The sequence below is a fragment of the Amia ocellicauda genome, chromosome 16, assembly GCF_036373705.1.
Source record: "Amia ocellicauda isolate fAmiCal2 chromosome 16, fAmiCal2.hap1, whole genome shotgun sequence".
NCBI classification, from domain to species: Eukaryota; Metazoa; Chordata; class Actinopteri; order Amiiformes; family Amiidae; genus Amia; species Amia ocellicauda.
In genome coordinates, this window is record NC_089865.1 from 4,019,750 (window position 1) to 4,039,029 (window position 19,280).

The 19,280-nt window shown below is 37.8% G+C and overlaps 1 protein-coding gene across 1 annotated transcript in view; it reads left to right on the plus strand.

Moving 5' to 3' along the window:
- Positions 1–13,914: 13,914 nt before the first annotated feature.
- The window catches only part of LOC136711752 (inactive dipeptidyl peptidase 10-like), a 103,984-nt gene continuing 98,618 nt past the window's right edge, over positions 13,915–19,280 (plus strand). The window contains exon 1 of the mRNA XM_066688207.1: positions 13,915–14,197. Coding sequence (XP_066544304.1) covers positions 14,138–14,197 — 60 coding nt within the window. The 5' untranslated portion in view covers positions 13,915–14,137. The remainder of the gene's footprint in view (positions 14,198–19,280) is intronic.

Consider the following 19,280-nt stretch of genomic DNA (forward strand, 5'->3'; position numbering starts at 1 on the left):
CTGGGCAGAAGGATGAACAGGAGCTTTATGCACTAGAACTAACTGATTGTCGTGGATCAATTTGTTTCTGTATAGCATACAAGCATTGGCACAACAGATAACTAGTTATTGTATTTGACGGCACAGACAAATTAAAATCATCAGTACTTAACTTGGCAAATGAACCTGACTTTTGAGCCCCAAATCAATGTATCTGGGCACGTTCATTATTTGACTGCCACACTTCTTTCTTAAGTCTTATTTGACAAGGCATTAATTGTATAATGTGTTCATTGTGTAAAATAAATCTAAACTAGAGCACCTCATCCAAAGTAAAGACTTGGATTCCTTTCTCCCTTTTACTTGGAGTGAAATAGAGATGACACTGGGTTCATTTCTGTACTTATATTCAGAGCATGTCCTCAGGACAATAATGAAAAACTTGTTTTGAGCAGTAAAGCTGAAGAAGCGAACAGTTTATTAAACTAAATTCATTTGGGTGAGAAGTCTGACCTGAAATGAAAGATTAAACAGGCTGCAAAGTACTACAAAGCAGAGTTAAAAAGGGTAACATTCAAATTCCTTGCTGTAGATCTCTTATACAGTAAATCATTACAATCTTAAATGAAATTAGGTTGAATTTAGAATTGCATGTGCTTAATAATAATGTTTATTGCTAAGGCACTTATTTGTTTCTTCCTTTATTAACATTGTTTTGTCATTTTAGATGTAGTGCTGGTAATTAGGCAGATAATCTTATTTCAAGGTGGAACAACGTCTTCTTTTAAAAGCAAATATAGTCAGTAATCGCTCTTTCTTGCCTCATGGAAAAGTAAGTTGATGTTTACCCTCCTAAAATGCAATTTTGCATTATTCATTTCCCTAAACGGATGCGTAATGATTCCTGAGTTAATTGATGTAATTACACATTTATAAGTCCTTAAGCAACAGCCACTCATATACAACAAACATTAAACAAATAAAACATGCAAAACAATTATATCTGCATTATTGTTATTGTGTTTTAATGGCATGCATTTAAAATACCCCTGTCTCAGGCAGAATGGATTTTGTTTTTGGCACAGGTTTGTAACTCTGTTGGAATGAACCCTAATTTCTGTACACGCTCTTCTGTCTTCGACCTGATGCACGATGAAAAACAGAGCAGTCCTTTCCACAGAGCAAACATAAATCCTTCAGTCCACCTCCTCACACAGAAGAAGCTTTAAGGAACACTGTTGACACTATTTTAAATTGCGATGTTTTACACGCTTTCCTTTTGTTCAAGTCTAATAGTTGAGATCAAACTGAACAAAATGCTTTAAACCACAGTGAAAGCATCGTACATTGTAGACATGAACGTTTCCAGAGAATATAGACACTTTTTCAAGCAATAGGCCACCCAGTCTATCTTCGTTGGGTAGGTAGTAGCTTATGGTTATAGAAATCTCATCTAGTCTCATGATCTGTTTTGAAGGATTCCACTAAATCAATATTTACAGCATTCTTTGTAGTAAAACCAGATATCTGAAAGTGTCTGAAGAATAATTTGCTTTTCTCTAAAATCTTCCTGCATTAAGTTTCCATCTAAATTTTGAGTTAATGATTTACATATTTAGTTTTGCACTGTATGGATTGAATACATATGTTATACTAATAATACAGATATGTAGATATAAAATCTATTTAGTAGGTTTCAGCAGTTCATTATACACTACAGGGCCAAAAGTATGTGGTGTTTGTCGAACATCTAATTCCAAACTCATGGGCATTAATATGGAGTTGGTCCCTCCTTTGCTGCTACAACAGCCTCCACTCCTCTGGGAAGGATTTCCACTAGATGTTGGATCATTGCTGCGGGGATTTGCTTCCATTCAGTCACAAGAGCATCAGCGAGGTTGGGCACTGATGTTGGGCGATCAGGCCTGACTCACAGTCGGCGTTCCAGTTCATCCCACAGGTGTTCGATGGGGTTGAGGTCGGGGCTCTGTGCAGGCCAGTCAAGTTCTTTCACACCGATCTTGACAAACCATTTCTGTATGGACCTCGCTTTGTGCACAGGATTAAGATAATACAATGTATTATATATAAATCATGACAAAGAGTTTAGGAAATTGTTCATTTGGCAGCAGTTCTAGCATTTCTAGTTAAGTGTGCCTCTGAACTGCCTCCTGTAAAACAAAATAATGTAGTGGAACTAATCAGAAGAAAGTGCCGGATGTGGTTTACAATGGAGCTCGCTGGCTTTGATTCACTTTCTGGGGATGAATTGCCTTTGTATGCGGTTTCATTTTTAGACCACACTGACATTGTTTTCTTTGTCTGAAAACCATATAGGTGCCATTGAAGCAGCTGAGGAGATTCTCCAGAAACATTTGCTGCAAAGTTGATAGCGTGGATCAGATCCCTTATCCCTGCTGGCTCATTGTTTGCCCCAGGTAATTATTCTTCCTCCCGCCACTGTCAATTACAGAGAAATCCATTAGCCAGATAAGTAACAAGCAGATCTCATTTTCATCTCAAACAGACAATCAAGCAGAAGCAGTGGCAGGAAACTTCGAGGTGTAAATTAAGTGGATTGATTGCACTTGGGACACCAGGTGAAATGTGGGACACTTCAAATGGTGGCGCTGGCATTTATATATTTATTATTTTAATTTGGTGATTAATTGGTTCCACATGTGTCTCACAAGTGAGAGTCCCACAGGCATTGACTCCTGCATGGTAATTAATTTGTTATAAAAGGGAAAAGAAAGATGTATGGAAAAATAAATTAGCTGTAGGTAAACGAGCTTGTTGTCTGCCAATTCACAATGCAGCCCTTAAAATTCGTTATGTCACGCGGTTTTGCTTTTGGAAGCCTTGTAATTTCACTTAATTTCTCAACTCTCAGGTATAATCTCCATTTTCATCACTTATTCCAGTGTTTGAAGAATGCCTCTCCCTGTTTAATGAATTAACTCGACTCATTTGATAGAGGCTTCCAGATGATGTAGTTCATTATTTCAGATAAAGAAAGATAACATTGCAAGTTAAAGGACAGGTCTTCCGCTTCTACATCTGCTGAGAACATTATATATTTGTAGCCAAAGCTGATAATAATCCTATTGGAAATACGACATTAACTACCTAAATTCACTCCCACACAGAGGATATCCGGATAGGGCTTCTGCAGCAAGATGTACCCATAGTGCCAGAGTTATAGATGGGGGGAAAATCATGGTTTTATAGAACCCCTTGTTAACATTAACACAAACTTGAGTAATTTGAGCAGATTTGTCAGCAGGTATCTGGATCTTTACACACAATAGGTTGCAGAACAGAACATGTGGGGGCAGATAACACAACATTAAATGTAATTCATAACATAATGCATAACATGCACATATGAATTTTAGATGCTTAATTTATTGCATGTTATTTTATTTTGTCTCCTCAGCCGTGACGTGAATTATTTTAGGTAATGGTGTCTAGTGATCCCTGGGAATTCATTTTTACTACCCGTACATATTGTCTTGCTGTATCAATACTAAACACAATTTGAATAAATACAAGATCATTCCTGTCTCTTACATCGGTTACAGTGGGATCATAAATCATACCGGTACCTGCATCGTTTTAGTTAATTGTAGGGGAAAGGGACACACAATCAGTATTCCACATCACCGGAAAGCATTGTTATTGCTCAGGAAAAGTCAAGCCCGGGCTCTCGGGGGCTAGGATTAACCCCGCTGGAACTATTCTGGTTTTTGGATTATCCCTACTTAAATGTACTGTACTGTTTCTCTCTCTCTCTCTCTCTCTCTCTCTCTCTCTCTCTCTCTCTCTCTCTGTGTGTGTGTATATATACATCATGCCAAAAAACAACATTTATGTGAAGATGTAAAAGACACACTCGCTGTTTGTAACAGAACGTTGCTAAAACTACTTTCCTTGCACATTCTTTGCCCTCTTTAAAGTATATTCTTTAAAATATTTATTATTTCCTCTGTAACTGAGGGTAAAGAGGGTATACACTTCTCTTTACGAACAGACATACAGAGACCTGCTCCCTATGTATCCCTATACATTTTATACTATAGGCAATGTCAAGAATGTGTAATCATGTTTTTCCTCTTCAGAGCACATGGATTTTTGTTTACATCCATCGTTGACTGTACATTGATGGGTGTTTGTTTTTTGTGAACAAATGTGTTTTATTTCTAGAACACAAATGCCATTGCCAGAAAATATGCATTGCAGCACATTATATGGGTGATTTCTATATCTAAGTTGATTATCAGTATGTAATCATTCAGAACAGAACAAGGTATCATAAACAATATGCCTCATATTATGTAAATCGCAATACTCAGGTATGTTTGTTTATTGAATGAGGGAAATGAATCTTTAGTATTAGCAGCACTAAACAATCCTCAGGCAAATTAATTTCAAATGCATTAAAAAGTAACCTTATAAACTCTATCAGAGGAAAAACTCAATTTGTGGACATACAGTAATTCCTCCCACCGATGCAAATGAGTTTTTCTATCCAGTTTTGGCCTCAAAGCAAGATTAGAAATTCTCCAGCTTTCTTAATCATACAGCTCATGGGCTCAATGTTTGAGAGCGTGCAATTGGTATGTCCTTGTTGTGAACACGCACACGGACCACTGTGAGGTTGTGTTTCATATTCTACTTCATTAAGTATCAGATGGGTTATTTCCTGACATGTTTGGCCAGTGACAGAGCATGATGAATAGCCATTACACGACAAGGACTCATAAAAACGTGTATTATTTCTGACATGTAATGAATCTCCTGCTTTTTGTCCGTGTCTTCTTACAGAAACCCAATTCTTAACTGAAGTTTGGACACTCAGACTCAGCTCAGGTGTTACACTGTAGTTATGCCCATTTCAAACACTACTAATGATCTCCTATCAACCTTCATATGTGTATCATTCGAATGTTCTTCTAACTATTTATTTCCCACTGCATATAAACCATTGTATTGATAACAGGCTGATTTAAGAGTCTTGAAAATGAAATACGGTCTGACCTTGAAGAAAATCAGAGCTTTTCTTTACAGCAATTCCTGCCTGTATGTTGATGTGACATAGTTAGCAGCAGAACGGCCTTTGATATGAAAACGATCTGCAGTTAAATCTTGTTATTTCAGGGTGTATTAAATCAGGGCTGTCTGTGCTGGGAGCCTCTATACCGAAATAGTGTGTTATATACTAGTTATGACATAAAAATAAGCAAAACCCAAATATTTTGAAATTGCTATAAGATTTCTATGAAGCCTATGGTGGGTTTGCATCATCTCATCTTAGTTAACTAACCGTTGACTAATATATTTGAAGATGGAAGTGTCTCCTCTTGTTTTTGATACTTTTTAACTTTCTCTGTGTTCTCCATTCATTCCTATTTTTTTACATTCTAGTTTTGCCACATTTACACATTGTGAGGGATATGATTTTTGTTCTCTGCCTCCATCACATTCACACATCATTACAAAGACTTCAGAGACCGACTCAGCAGGCAGTTCTCCTTCACATCAAGTTTATACCTTTTCTGATTCCATTAGTTATTCATATATACATGCACACAACATTTAATTTAATTTTGAAATCACTTGTGATTTGTAAATAACAATGAAATTGCAAATCCAGTCCCTTTTGGATAATATTTACATAAAAAAGGGGCAATCCCCAAAACGTTCGATTCAGAGAAGCCTGAGAGATCGTGTTTCAATGGAAATTAAGGCATCGGGACCCTAAGAGACAGCGATCAATCACTAGATTATGCAAGTAAAAGCATCAATAAATAATGCAGCCAATGCTATGGTATTATAAAGTTTTTGCAGTGTATGCTGTATCCTGTGTCTCCCTGTTCTAATTATTATTCTTGTTGGGTCTGAAACAGTAACAGTCAACACTGAACTGTTCTAGAGTGTTCTAGATGCATCCTTGATGCTCAAACATAAGAAAGTGTCCAGTCGAGAGGAGCCCATTCGCCCCATCGTGCTCGTTTGGTGTCCATTAATAACTAAGTGATCAAGGATCCTATCCAGTCTGTTTTTGAATGTTCCCAAATTGTCTCTTCAGCCACATCACTGGGGAGTTTGTTCAGATTGTGACGCCTCTCTGTGTGAAGAAGTGTCTCCTGTTTTCTGTCTTGAATGCCTTGAAGCCCAATTTCCATTTGTGTCCCCGGGTGCGTGTGTCCCTGCTGATCTGGAAAAGCTCCTCTGCTTTGATGTGGTCGATGCCTTTCATGATTTTGAAGACTTGGATCAAGTCCCCACATTGTCTCCTCTGTTCCAGGGTGAAAAGGTTCAGTTCCTCAGTCTCTCAGTAGGACATTCCCTTCAGACCTGGAATTAGTCTGGTTGCTCTCCTCTGAACTGCCTCTAGAGCAGCGATATCTTTCTTGAAGTGTGGAGCCCAGAACTGTCCACAGTATCCAGATGAGCTCTAACTAGTGCATTGTACAGTCTGAACATCACTGCCCTTGTTCTCAATTCTACACTTTTGACAATATACCCTAACATCGTGTTTGCCTTTTTTATTGCTTCCCCACATTGTTTATGGTCAAAGTTACACAGTAATGCTTCCTCAGACTCTTGTGCTGGTATCACAGACCATGCATCTTGAATAATAATAATAAATCATAATTAATAATAATAATAATAATAATAATAATAATAATAATTTTAATGTTGATTTATGTGTTACTTTGACCCTTAACTGGATGCAGTGGTTAATGAAACTGGATTGATTTATCTGTAATATTGTCAAATGTCAGCCTGCTTGTAACCTCTGAATATTCCTGCCTTTAAATCAAATCAGAGCATCTGTCTACAGTCTTGAAAGTGTAATTATCAAAGGGAATTAAGTGGCGATCCCCCCAAGAAGAATAAACAAACAATATCCCTGCAATGCACTGAGAACACATCACCGGAGCACAGCTTTATATTCATTCGTTCCTTTATTTGGTTTTCAATTCACAAGGGAAACCCATGTTGTGCTGTTTGAGAACATCTTGCATTCATTTGACAGACTTTTCCCAGGGCGTGTCTTGACATTGTGCCTTGTTTTCCAAGTTCATACGCCTCATTACTCGGATATCCATAGGATTGGCTTGAGTGTGTCCTCAAAAAAGCAATTAGGTGTGTTATACTGAATGAAATATATTTATATTTATTTTGAACTAGTCTTTTTATTGTGTAGGTAATATTATCATTTGCTTTGAGTTTGAGTTGTGTTTCTCTGTTATCATGCAACACACCGACCGATACTCTGACTAAAGAAAAAATGACAACTCATGAACTTACAGCAGCCTTCTTTTTCTCCAGCAATAAATACCTCTGGGAACTTATAGAAAATAGGAGGGCTCTTGGGAATTAAGAGTGGGCAGCTTAGTTCAGTAATTATTTTCCTTGTGCCCTTTAGTGAAAGAAAACACTCAAACTGTAATTAAATATCAATAGTCTTTATGGTTTTTTTTAATGGTTCAAATTGTTCCGTGCATATTTCATGAAACTTCAAAGGTGTAAAATGAATAAGTTATAATTTCATAGCTTCTGATGTGTCAAAGCGACCTTCACTCACATGTCGACAGTTAAGTCAGACTCTCAACAGCAGATACCGTTGTTATGAAGATGTCGGAAGCTCTGATGGTGTTTTAATTGGGGTATTTTAAACCCTACGTTGTTTCCATCTACAATGTTGCTAGTTTGTTTCTATTATTTTGTGCCAGTTTTGTATCCTTTTTTTCTGATCACTTTGATTAAATCCATTTAGAAAGGTTTTTGTCATAATGTTTCATTCATTTCTTGCTTCATCATTACTGCAACTGCGTTAATCCCACCCTGGTCATATTCCACACTCTGGGAAAAGCCCAATCTCCCTAAATGTTCTTGATCTTGATTCACAGAAAGTGGACACAGTTGGCTGAGGGGTCTCTGGTGTCAATAGCGTAACAAAAGATGGGTGGGAGTCTGTCTACCAGTCTTGTATCAACAGCATTTCAAAAGCTGTAGATAAGGGTGAGTGAGGAGACAGCTGGCCTCACATGCTGTTGGGAGGGGGTGAGTTAATCAGCTCCAAGAGAGGTCTGGAAGGTGGAGTTGGACAGGGGCTCAACTCTTTGTATCTGTTCTGCCTTGCTGTACCATCGCTGGCATTTTGGGGTGATATGTATCTTTTCCCGGCATCATCTTGGCAGTCGATCTGACATAGTTTTGTGTAACAAGATTGTGTTATTTTAAACCTCAGTCTGATACATGAGGACATGAGTGCTGTACCTGTAGATCAAAACACGAAATGCAACAGCAGCGTACGGATCTCTGAGCAATACAATCCCAGAATGCACTGCAGCCTCAGACCCTGTCAGGGAAGCTGCGGCTGTTATCTCGGCTCTGGGAGATGAGTCTCCGAGATTAACAGAAAGATGGACAAAGACAGAACAGATAATTTCACCTCTTCCTGTCTGAACCATGCCTGCCCCTCTCTGCCCAGACACAGACAGTGCCAGTCCAAACTGATTCTTCTTTCATGTAAAAAACTTCTCTCTCTCTCTCTCTGTAGGGTACAGTGTGTTTGTTTGTTACATAAAACAATAAGGTAAGAGAATCTAATAGGATTGAAATGCATTGAAGTTCACTGCTGGCAGACTGCTTCCAAGATGATTTTAAATTAACATTCCTTGCCCATAATCTATGATAAAATACCCCAGGCACAAATCATTTAAAATGTTTGTGCACTCTTCATCGGACTTGTAGAGACACACGATGGATACACTGTTCTTTATCCAATATTATACAACACATTAAAAGCTGCAATACTGGGGGTAGATATTACACCTCTCAATTAGTATGATTATTTGTATGTAAATAGTGCTGCAGACTCACACTAGCAGCGATGGGTGGAGTCTAACAGCTGGCGTCTCAGAGTCCAATCTTTGAACCTCTTTACTCTTTAACAATTTGTCCTCATATATATTTAATGCCGTTTTATATTTTAATGGAGATTAACCGAATAATCTCACGCATGCATGCAGGAAGAGTCACATCTGGCTAACTTTTAAGTTTCCGAGCAGTTCACTTAACCAGCTCTCCCGTTATCATCCCTTTGGACGAGCACTATGTCTCCAACATCTGCTTTTCCTCATCTCTGAGTTGGCCAGTGAACTCACATGTCCCACATCCTCATTGCGCATATTTCCTACGTGTCCCCACAGTTTCTTCTGTAGATGTTTATGCAGTTAAGCATAACCTTGTTTTTTGCTTGTTAATAATAATAATAATAATAATAATAATAATAATAATAATAATAATAATAATAATAATAATAATAATAACTTTAGTTATTAAGATACAAATGTAGTCTTTCCACTGATTCATCTTTATTCTGACTCTGTTGGTATTTCTGATACACAAAGCCCCCTCTGACTGTCCAAATCAGACCAGAGTTCAACCCAAAATATTGTAACTGAACTATAGTATTATTGCAGAAGACGTATAGAAACCTTGCTATTCTCACTAAATTCTTGAAGAAATAAGCGTAAAAAGACAAATAACTCAATCTTAATTCCACATTTGATCAGTCGTCGGTTGTTTTGCCCTAAGTTAACACTCGAAAGAGACTTTATTCAATTAAACAATACCCCCAATGGATGTAATTTAATTACATTTACTATAATGTACATCATGACAGTAAGAGTTATTATTATTATTTCATTTTAAATGATGGTCCCTAAAGACGTCATGTGAATCGGCAATGAAGTTTTAGTTATACATAACAGATAAGCAGAAAATGCAGATATTAATTAATTAGTTTTTTAAATAATATATTTTTTTTTATAACTGCAAGTTATAATTAGAAAATGTATACATTATAATGAAGTGGACATTTACAACCAGTTTTTCCTTTAGATTATCATTATGATAAATATATACAAAGTTATTTTTTTGATTAAGGGGTAGCTATGATTGTACTATATTGACACAAAAGTGTGTCTAGAATTCATCACAGCTTTAGTGAAATAAATGCCATGATGAAAATATCGATGTATGAATTCTGCTAATTTGCATGTTTATGTCTGTAAGGGCTGGGATGAAGGACACATGATTTGAACAGGTGTTATGACAAAATATTTCAGTATACCTAATGGCACCCCCTGAAGCGCATGTGTGAAATCAAGGTGATTGCTAGGGGATGCGCGATATCCATGGGGTGCCGGATTTGTCATAACACCGGACTTGAAGTCCCATCAGTAACTGGAGGAAGATCGAGAGATTGCAGGCTTTGAAATTCAGAATGGAAGAGTCTACAGGCATTTCTTCAGAGAGCACAACGTACCTTTGGGGGTAAGATAAAGTATTCATAAGAGGCTGTGATAATGGAGGAACCAGCGGCGAAGCTGTGCACTTATGCATATAGCCGTGTGCCATGAGTGAAAAGCAGTCTGAGAAGATATAAAAGGACATCTCGATCGAATTACCAGAGGTTCCAGTGCTTAATTATTAACGGACACTTTATTTCCCCCCCCTCCTATTGTAAATTGCTTTGCACTTGAACGAGCCGGATGCTCATGCATGGAAATTATATGCACAATTAAAGAGGTATTTTAGCCTAGCTGAAATTACACTCACTGGAGCTTCAAGCCCTGTCTTGGTAATTTGTTCCACATCTTGGAGGACTTCAACCTCAACTCTGAATAAAGGCTCAGACGTCAGAAAACACGTGTTGTATATCTGAGAGCAAGCTGCAGGAGGGGCATAGTGGCACAGGGCTCTATCTATAGGATGATTATTGATGAATAAGAGATTTACCATTTAAATGACTTTAAAGTCATTACTCTTCCCTTCAAATGAGTACAGTTTAATTGAATCAATGATGACTAAGGTATGTAACATCATTTAAGCAACCACTCTCTTTAAAATTGGGTAACTATAACAAAATATTTCATAATGTATTTACTGTGTGATTGTGGCACTGATTTTAATAGCGCAGTATCAATCTCTTCAGTATCACAAAGTCATAATAGGGTACAATATAATATGCAGTTATGAAGACACTACCAAATGGTTATAAATGAGCTCCCCTTGTTCCATTAGCTGCAACAAATTCAACAAACGCCATAAAAAAGCCCAGTGAGGCGGTCAGGAGAGGTGCAATTGTCAATCTACCGTGAATGCTTCTGCATAAAAAATAATGACAGCAGTGTGAACTCGAAGGCCTAGCAGCAGATTCCAGCCGTGATCAGCAGAGAAAATTTTATGTGGAGTCAAATGTAAGGCCTCGGAACTTGGCAGTTAAAGACAGCTTTAGATTAGAAAAGTGTGCCTTCCTTAAATAAGGCTTCAGATCAAGAAAGTGTGTTTTGGCATTGTGTTAAAGTGTAAAATAACCTGCAGAATGAATGCCAGTGATTGCTGGACTCTTCCACCTCTTTTAAACACCTTCAACATGCGCCAGTCACCGAGGGCCAAAATAAATAAATAAACACAATCTCCGAGATAGGAGAGGGAATCAAACACCCTGAAGCATTTGTGAGCAGAACAACAAGACCAAGGAAAAGTGCAGTTAAATGAGAGAGAGGAAAATTACCTGGGGCAAGTTGATTATATTTGTGAATTATTTTAAAGGGATTCTCTTAAGATACACTTAAAATTTCTTCTCATTAATTCCTATATTTAGGTAAATACTGGTACATCATGACAAGAAGGTTAAACAAAGCCTACAAGGGAACACAGAGAAAAACTAACAAAGTTTTTTTTTTTTTACTCCAATGAAGACTTAAACTGTATATTCTATTTTCTTGCTCTTACTGTATTATATGTCTTCAAATGTGTAGATTTTATGGGTATGGGCATCTGTGAATCAATCAATCAACCAATCAACCAATCAATCAACCAGTCAATCAATACAATACTGAATTAAGAAGCTTGGTTTGTATTTACAGAATCCTGGCTGTGTGTAAAACTGTGGTAAAATAAGGGAATCCAAAATAATATGTTTAATGTTCTTTTATAATCTTACAAATGCATTATTATCTTAGATTAGACTGTTTCATTTTACACAATAGCTCTACATGTAATATAGTGGAAGTGTTCAAACTTAACATGCGACAAACTGAACAGTGTTAAAAGATAACATATTAGAAATGACGCACACCCTTCTGCTGAAACAGAGAGAGTGATGGGTAAGTAAGTGGTTCTTCCAGAAGTGACCTGCTAGCACTGATGCAGAAAATAACTAAAGTCTATCTCATTTAATTTTTCCTTCATAAAATGTAAAGAGGGGCATTTTGATTTGTTCAGGGATCAAATGATAATGAAGACTGAGGATAGGACTGCAATCGCACCTCATTTGCCATTCAGATATATGCATGTGTGAGCGTGGATACAGTTTTCATACAGTGAGAGCTTATATTTTTATTTTTCCTCAACAGTATTTCAATGGCACTGGTACAGTGATAGATAGAAAAGAGAGACCATCAAAAAAAAAAAAAAAAAAAAAAGCATCACTGTCAGCATTTCTTGGATCCCGTTCAGTTGATGTTAATAGTTTGGAAGATGTGATAAATTACCCACCTATGCAGTCATTACAGTCTGGATCGGGACCATTAGTTTCATACACTAAGTAGTTGAGAATGTAATGAGCTAGAAATGTTAATAAGATGAAATCATAGTTTTACTGTGAGTTATTAAAAATGCAATAGCTTGTAGAAAGAAATTTTATATATATATATATATATATATATATATATATATATATATATAAGAATAAGAATATAATAATACGAAAGCTTTACGTTTTAAGTAATACATGACGGGGGGGAAATCAACAAAAAGACTAAAAATATACTTCGACTACACATCATCACTTTTAAAAGTCCAGCCTGTTTGTCTTTACTTGATGTTCAGTAAAGCCCACAATAAAACCGCATTTCCGGCGAATTAATTGTGCGGGAAAGATGTAATTCTTTGCGCCACAAGAAGACATTTCAATCATCATTGTGATCAGATAGACAACATGGACTGAGACTATCGACTGTTTTGCAGTAATTATGTTTCTGATGTGATGTAACTCCTGTAATAAACCCTTATTTCCCATGAGTGCCCGGCTCCAGATGGCGGTGCAATGTTCCTCAGAAGATACGATTAAAAGCTTAGCTGGAATTCCGTTATTTGTGCAAAGGGATGTTTTATACAGACTTAGATCAGTGTTGGGCTGCGGTCTAAAAACGTGCCACCTGCCATTAACAACAATTAAACACAGCCGCACATGAAATAGACACCAAACCACCTTGCCAGTACAGTGTAACTAACTTCCATTTAAATAAACTGTAAGGCTGGCAAAACAAGATTAAACACACATGTGAGTCACACGATTTCCACTCCAGCTGTTTAATATTTTTAATCTGTAAACTAGAGAGCAACTTTACAACTTTACAGCACTTTAATCCCCCCTTGGAAAGCAAGAACAACAATAGTATTTATAATCGCGAATCTTTAATTGTCATTGGTATTCAAATACTGACTTATGCGACTTTCTTTAATTCCCTGTATGTCTATCTATCATTTTACTGTTTTGGTTGAAATGGTTATATATAAGGCACTGGGTTATTGTATTTAAGCTAAACACGCAAATAATGCATCTACTGCGGGCTAAAATCGGAGACTGTGAAGACCACCCCAGTTTTAATTAGCAGAATTAATTGAATGATATTGTTGTCCGGGGATCTCAAAGTATTGTAGGATCAGGCTATTTCTCTTTGGTGCACAGTTTTCAAAATGCAATCATGACATTCAAAATAAAGTTGAGGTTATATCACTTTTTGTCTTTATAAATCTACAATTGAAATAGCGCCGGGCCAGCTGTCGCGCCGTGCCCTTTGGAGTTGGGCAATGATGCTTATATCTGGATTAATGGCTGGGGAAGAGGACGTGTCACGGGATAGAGGAGGTGAAGTGCCTGGGAGCCACAGTAGTGCATGAAGACTTCATCAGTGGTACATGAACACTTCATAGCACCGCAGCACAGCACGGCACCGGCTGAAGGAGGAGAAGTGCGTGTTTTTACCCACAAAGAAAAGGCGAAGCTTTCCGGGCAAAACCCCCCCCAGGGAGCGGCAGCGTGTGGAGCTGTCCCGGGTGCTGAAACATGAACCAAACGGCTTCCGTATCGCAGCCCTGTTCCAGTCATTCTACTAAAGACATCAAGGTAGGACTGACCTCACCAATAACACTTGGGGGTTTACTGGCAGGCAGCCATGCGATTTATTGGTGTGTTTTTTCGGGAAAACTTGCTTTTAATTTTGCATGTCGGCTTATATCTCGCTGTACCCTGACGGTGGGTAAGAGATGCAAAGTTTGGAAACTACTGTACAAAGTTTTCATTGTCTGGTCAGTGGATTACTCTAAATCAGCACATAGTGTGAGAATCCGGGTCTTTTTATCTTTCTTTCTTTCTTTTTGTAAATGAGTAACTATATATATATATAAAGCATTGTGCTTTTATTGACTTTTAAATTATCTATAAGTACCATTCAATGGTCATATACTTTAAATTAATTGTTGTTGTCCAGAAAGTGTATCAAGATTTTTGATAAAAACATTATTTTGTATATATATATATATATATATATATATATATATATATATATGCAAATCATTCTGTTGGGTCAACTTTTCCAATGTTGAGAGACTTGATAACGCGGCTTAAATCTACAAGACACAATCCTGTTTGAGGAAATTCACAAATCGGCCTGCAGAGGGTAAACAAGCCTTAAGCGGGAGAAGCGCTGTGCTTATCGGTGGGCTGTCAATCCGTTTAATAGCTCAGAAGAGTCCATACCCAGGGGAGGGATATAGCCATTAATATGTTTAGACACCCTGCGGCACGATTGTATGCAGTAAACGTTACAAAAACAAGTTCCTGGATTTCTGCATTGTTTGGAAATCAATGCATAGATAACTAAATAATGGTGTCCATGTTGCATTCCCAGTTTTCTCACTATTTGTGTATTAAAACCCCAATTCCCCAAGAAACAAACACATAGTATTGATTGAAGTACAGAGTGAAGCAGTTCCTAATGACAGAGGCATGGTGGAAAGCAATTGACTCAGTGGTCTTGTCCCACTGTCCTCCTCAGACCAATTCAAAATCCACAGTGAAATCTTGACTCAATATGGGGCGCGTGGAAGTTTCAGACTGAGGCACAGAGCTGCTTTTACACCTATTAAAAGGGTGGAAGGTTTTCTGCTGAAAGGCGGAACCCAGGGACATATTAATTGACTTTTGAAGGTATTAATAGTCTGCTACACCAGCCTGCTGGCATGGTTATTGAAAGCCAGATAATGTATTAATAGACATAGATTAATGGGACTCATTAGATAAAGGAAGTTCCTGTCTACAAAACTTTTGCTAATATAATCATTAAAATGTCGACTGGATGAAACCTCTAAGATGCCCTTTGCCTGTGATATCATATTTCTTTTTTAAGCAGTTATGTAATAGAGTGACCGTATTTTCCCATGTTGTGCTTTTCTGCTCTGATGCAAGAGTTGAAGCCCATATTGGGTGAATCCCAATGTTGCTACTTTAAATCCCTCTGCCTTGCACATATAAAATCTTTGTTACGTAACCAAAGGCTACCTTAATAATACAAACTCATGTCTAAGCTCCTTAAAATACAACAGGCCATGACTCATTGAAAAACAACAACAAAAAAACATCCCAAGCACTTATTCTCTGTGGCACAATATCCACATGCAATCTATATCAAGCTATACTCATTTGTGCAATTGTGAATATATATGGCGTGAGATTTGATAATTAATCATTAATAGAGACCAGAAGTTTGTCACACCTTCCATTTCAAACTCACAGTGTTGCAAAAACATAAATAAAAGGTTAAATTGCTGCTGGGAGTATTAAATTAGTATTCTGAAATGTTTCCATAACACTGCATCATTGTGTTGTTTGGCTATTAAAAAAGAAACAGGTGCAACTTGATTATGATGGCAAATGTTTTATGCACATGGCCTTAAGTCATTTGGTTTAATGAGCATATTTAGATGGGAGGCTGTGAACTGATAATATACAACCTTTTTGTATTGGAAAATCCACATTTTAAATGATTTTTCTTTTACAACATAGTTATTGCATTAATAATACATATCAGATAGTTCAATATGACCCTTATCTCTTGCAGAATTAAATATTAAAACGTTATTTTAATAGCAAAAAGACTTGCAACACAATAGAATTATCCTGTCTGTTTTGGTTTTTCAACATAATACTTCAGAAATACTGACGATTACTACATTTTTCAAGGGAGGAAAACCACAGCAATTTCTGACCAGTTCTCTGTGACTAATCAAAATACTTTCATAGCCTGTAAGGATAGAATCTATTTCATTCTCATATAACATAAGATTTGAGTCTAGACAGTGTCAAAAAGCAAGACATATCTTGGGTTTTACCTTATCCTGGTGGGATTCCAGTGCATGATTTCATTCCCTGTGAAGTGTCATTGCTTGGTGTGACAGCTTTATGTCATTGTGAACAACAGAGAGCAGGCGAGGATTTATAATGGCACACTTGTCCCTTATGTACAACGAGAAGATCAACATCACAACAGGAAAGCAATTTTAAAACTAGGGCCAGCTTTCGAAACTAAAATGGGACTCTGGGAACAGTTGCAATTTTCTTTTTGTGTCATAAACCTTTTTTTTTTGGTGTACTTCGCTCCTGTTGTGTCAGAGGCAGAAGAAAATGTAAAGTAATGAGTTGATTTCGAGACAAGCCCTGTGATGTCAGGAAGGACAGTAATTTAGAGCTAAAAATAATGCCACTATTTGTTAAAATAGCATACAGAACAAAATATATAATATATAAGGATACATTAAATATATGAAGGGTTATTTAATCTGTTTGTCTAGTTTTTGATGTTTCTGTTTATATATGAATGTTTATATTTATGATGTTAAACTACTATTTCAGTAAATCTAATCCACATAGTATATTTGAACAGATGAACAAGCTTCACAGAAGTCTGCAAACCTGGAGAACTGCAGTTTTTGTAAAGCTTTAAAGCAGACCAGCACAGAGACCTGGAAAACATGTGAACTTTTACTCATTAAAAAAATAATCAGTTTGATGAAGTGACTCCGAGCTCATCTGGAAGAGGTTCAGGAAGCCCTGTGCGTCTCCCGGAGCAGGGCTGCAGACTCCTGACGCACTGTACCCATCTCCAACACAAACGGATCTCATTTGTATGTTCGCAACACAAGTGCGCTCAGATACGAGCGCTGCAGTCAGCCGGTGACCCATATTATGAGTGCCTCACCCCTGGAGCAGCGGTTTCCGACAGTACACTCTCAACGGCGCGTGTTCGCAGGCGGCTGAAAATACAGTGCCGGCAGAGGTGAAAGGTCGTGTAACATCTGAGAACGAGGAAATGAAACTACGGACGGGTAAATATCAGTCCCCTGGCAGCAGTGTGTTTACCTATAATGCAAAAGCCAGACATACAGTGCTTTGGAACAGCATGCTTTAAGACTGCATTAGGAGAAAGAGAGTCAGAATAGAATAGTAGAAGTAATAATTTCTGTTTTTTCTTTTACACAGTTTTTCTATTTTAGAGGAAACATGTTTACACTCTCAAAAGAACTCAAGGAAGTGTCCAATCGAGAGGAGCCCATTCACCCCATTGTGCTCGTTTGGTGTCCATTAATAACTAAGTGATCAAGGATCCTATCCAGTCTGTTTTTGAATTATCCCAAATTGTCTCTTCAGCCACATCGCTGGGGAGTTTGTTCAGATTGTGACGCCTCTCTGTGTGAAGAAGTGTCTCCTGTTTTCTGTCTTGAATGCCTTGAAACCCAATTTCCATTTGTGTCCCCGGGTGCGTGTGTCCCTGCTGATCTGGAAAAGCTCCTCTGGTTTGATGTGGTCGATGCCTTTCATGATTTTGAAGACTTGGATCAAGTGCTCATGTGTGCATGCTTTAGATATGTAATTTATTTGCTATGTTGCAAGCTCTGTTTCCTCAGCAGAAAGTGATGGTGTGAGCGAGATTTCATCACAATGTAGGGGGCCACATCAGAAATCATCACCTCGACTGCTTCCGTCACTGCATTGAAATGGGAACAAGACTGGCTAGATGATGTGAAACATTCCCCACAGATAATATATCAGTTATTGCACAGATCGTACCATGTGGTGACAATCCCCCAAGCTGGTTAGGAGCTACCTATGCTGCTGAAAACTAAAGATATGCAAATATGCAACCTGTACACTGTGTCCTCTAGTTTGTTTTTTGCATCTGTACTGGCACATTATCGATAATGTGTTTACTGGATACTACCATTGCATCCTGTTTAACCTTATATAAGCCAGCAGTAACAATCATTTCAGGATAATAGCAGTGCTCAGAAGGCTGTGGAGTGCCTCCTTGTTGCTCAGTCATTACGTTTGCTCAAGTTGCTTATTCACCTTTTGATCATGCTGCTGCTTGTTATTGCAGCCGTGCTCGAGGCAGCCTGCTGTAACATCTGTGCCACGATCACAGTTCGTACCAACATTAAAGGCACACTCTGCCCTCCAGGTGATTTTGGTGGTCTATCTTAATCTGGTGCTGTTAGAATATCCTAAATGCATGTGGAGGGATTTGGTGTGGATTGAAACCCAACCTGGAGATGGCTAGGAGATGTATTTTTCTAATTATTATTATTTCTACTATTACTACTACTATTTATTAATTTGTCAGACACATTTAATTCTTGTGAAGAACTCTGGAAATGCTGATGCTGAAAGGAGAGCCACAAATGGGATTTAAAGACAGTGCGGCCCACTTCTGAGCTTAGTTGTATTTTTAGACATTCCCCGAGGAATTTCTACAAAACATTTAACACTAAAAGGATTTTTGAAAGGGGACGACTGCAATATGAGCAAGTTTGGTCTAAATCTTGGGTCTAAATATAGTTTATGTAGCTAGTCCAACAAGCAGATATACTTTCATGCTTTTGATTGTATTATGTATATACACTCACCTAAAGGATTATTAGGAACACCATACTAATACTGTGTTTGACCCCCTTTCGCCTTCAGAACTGCCTTAATTCTATGTGGCATTGATTCAACAAGGTGCTGAAAGCATTCTTTAGAAATGTTGGCCCATATTGATAGGATAGCATCTTGCAGTTGATGGAGATTTGTGGGATGCACATCCAGGGCACGAAGCTCCCGTTCCACCACATCCCAAAGATGCTCTATTGGGTTGAGATCTGGTGACTGTGGG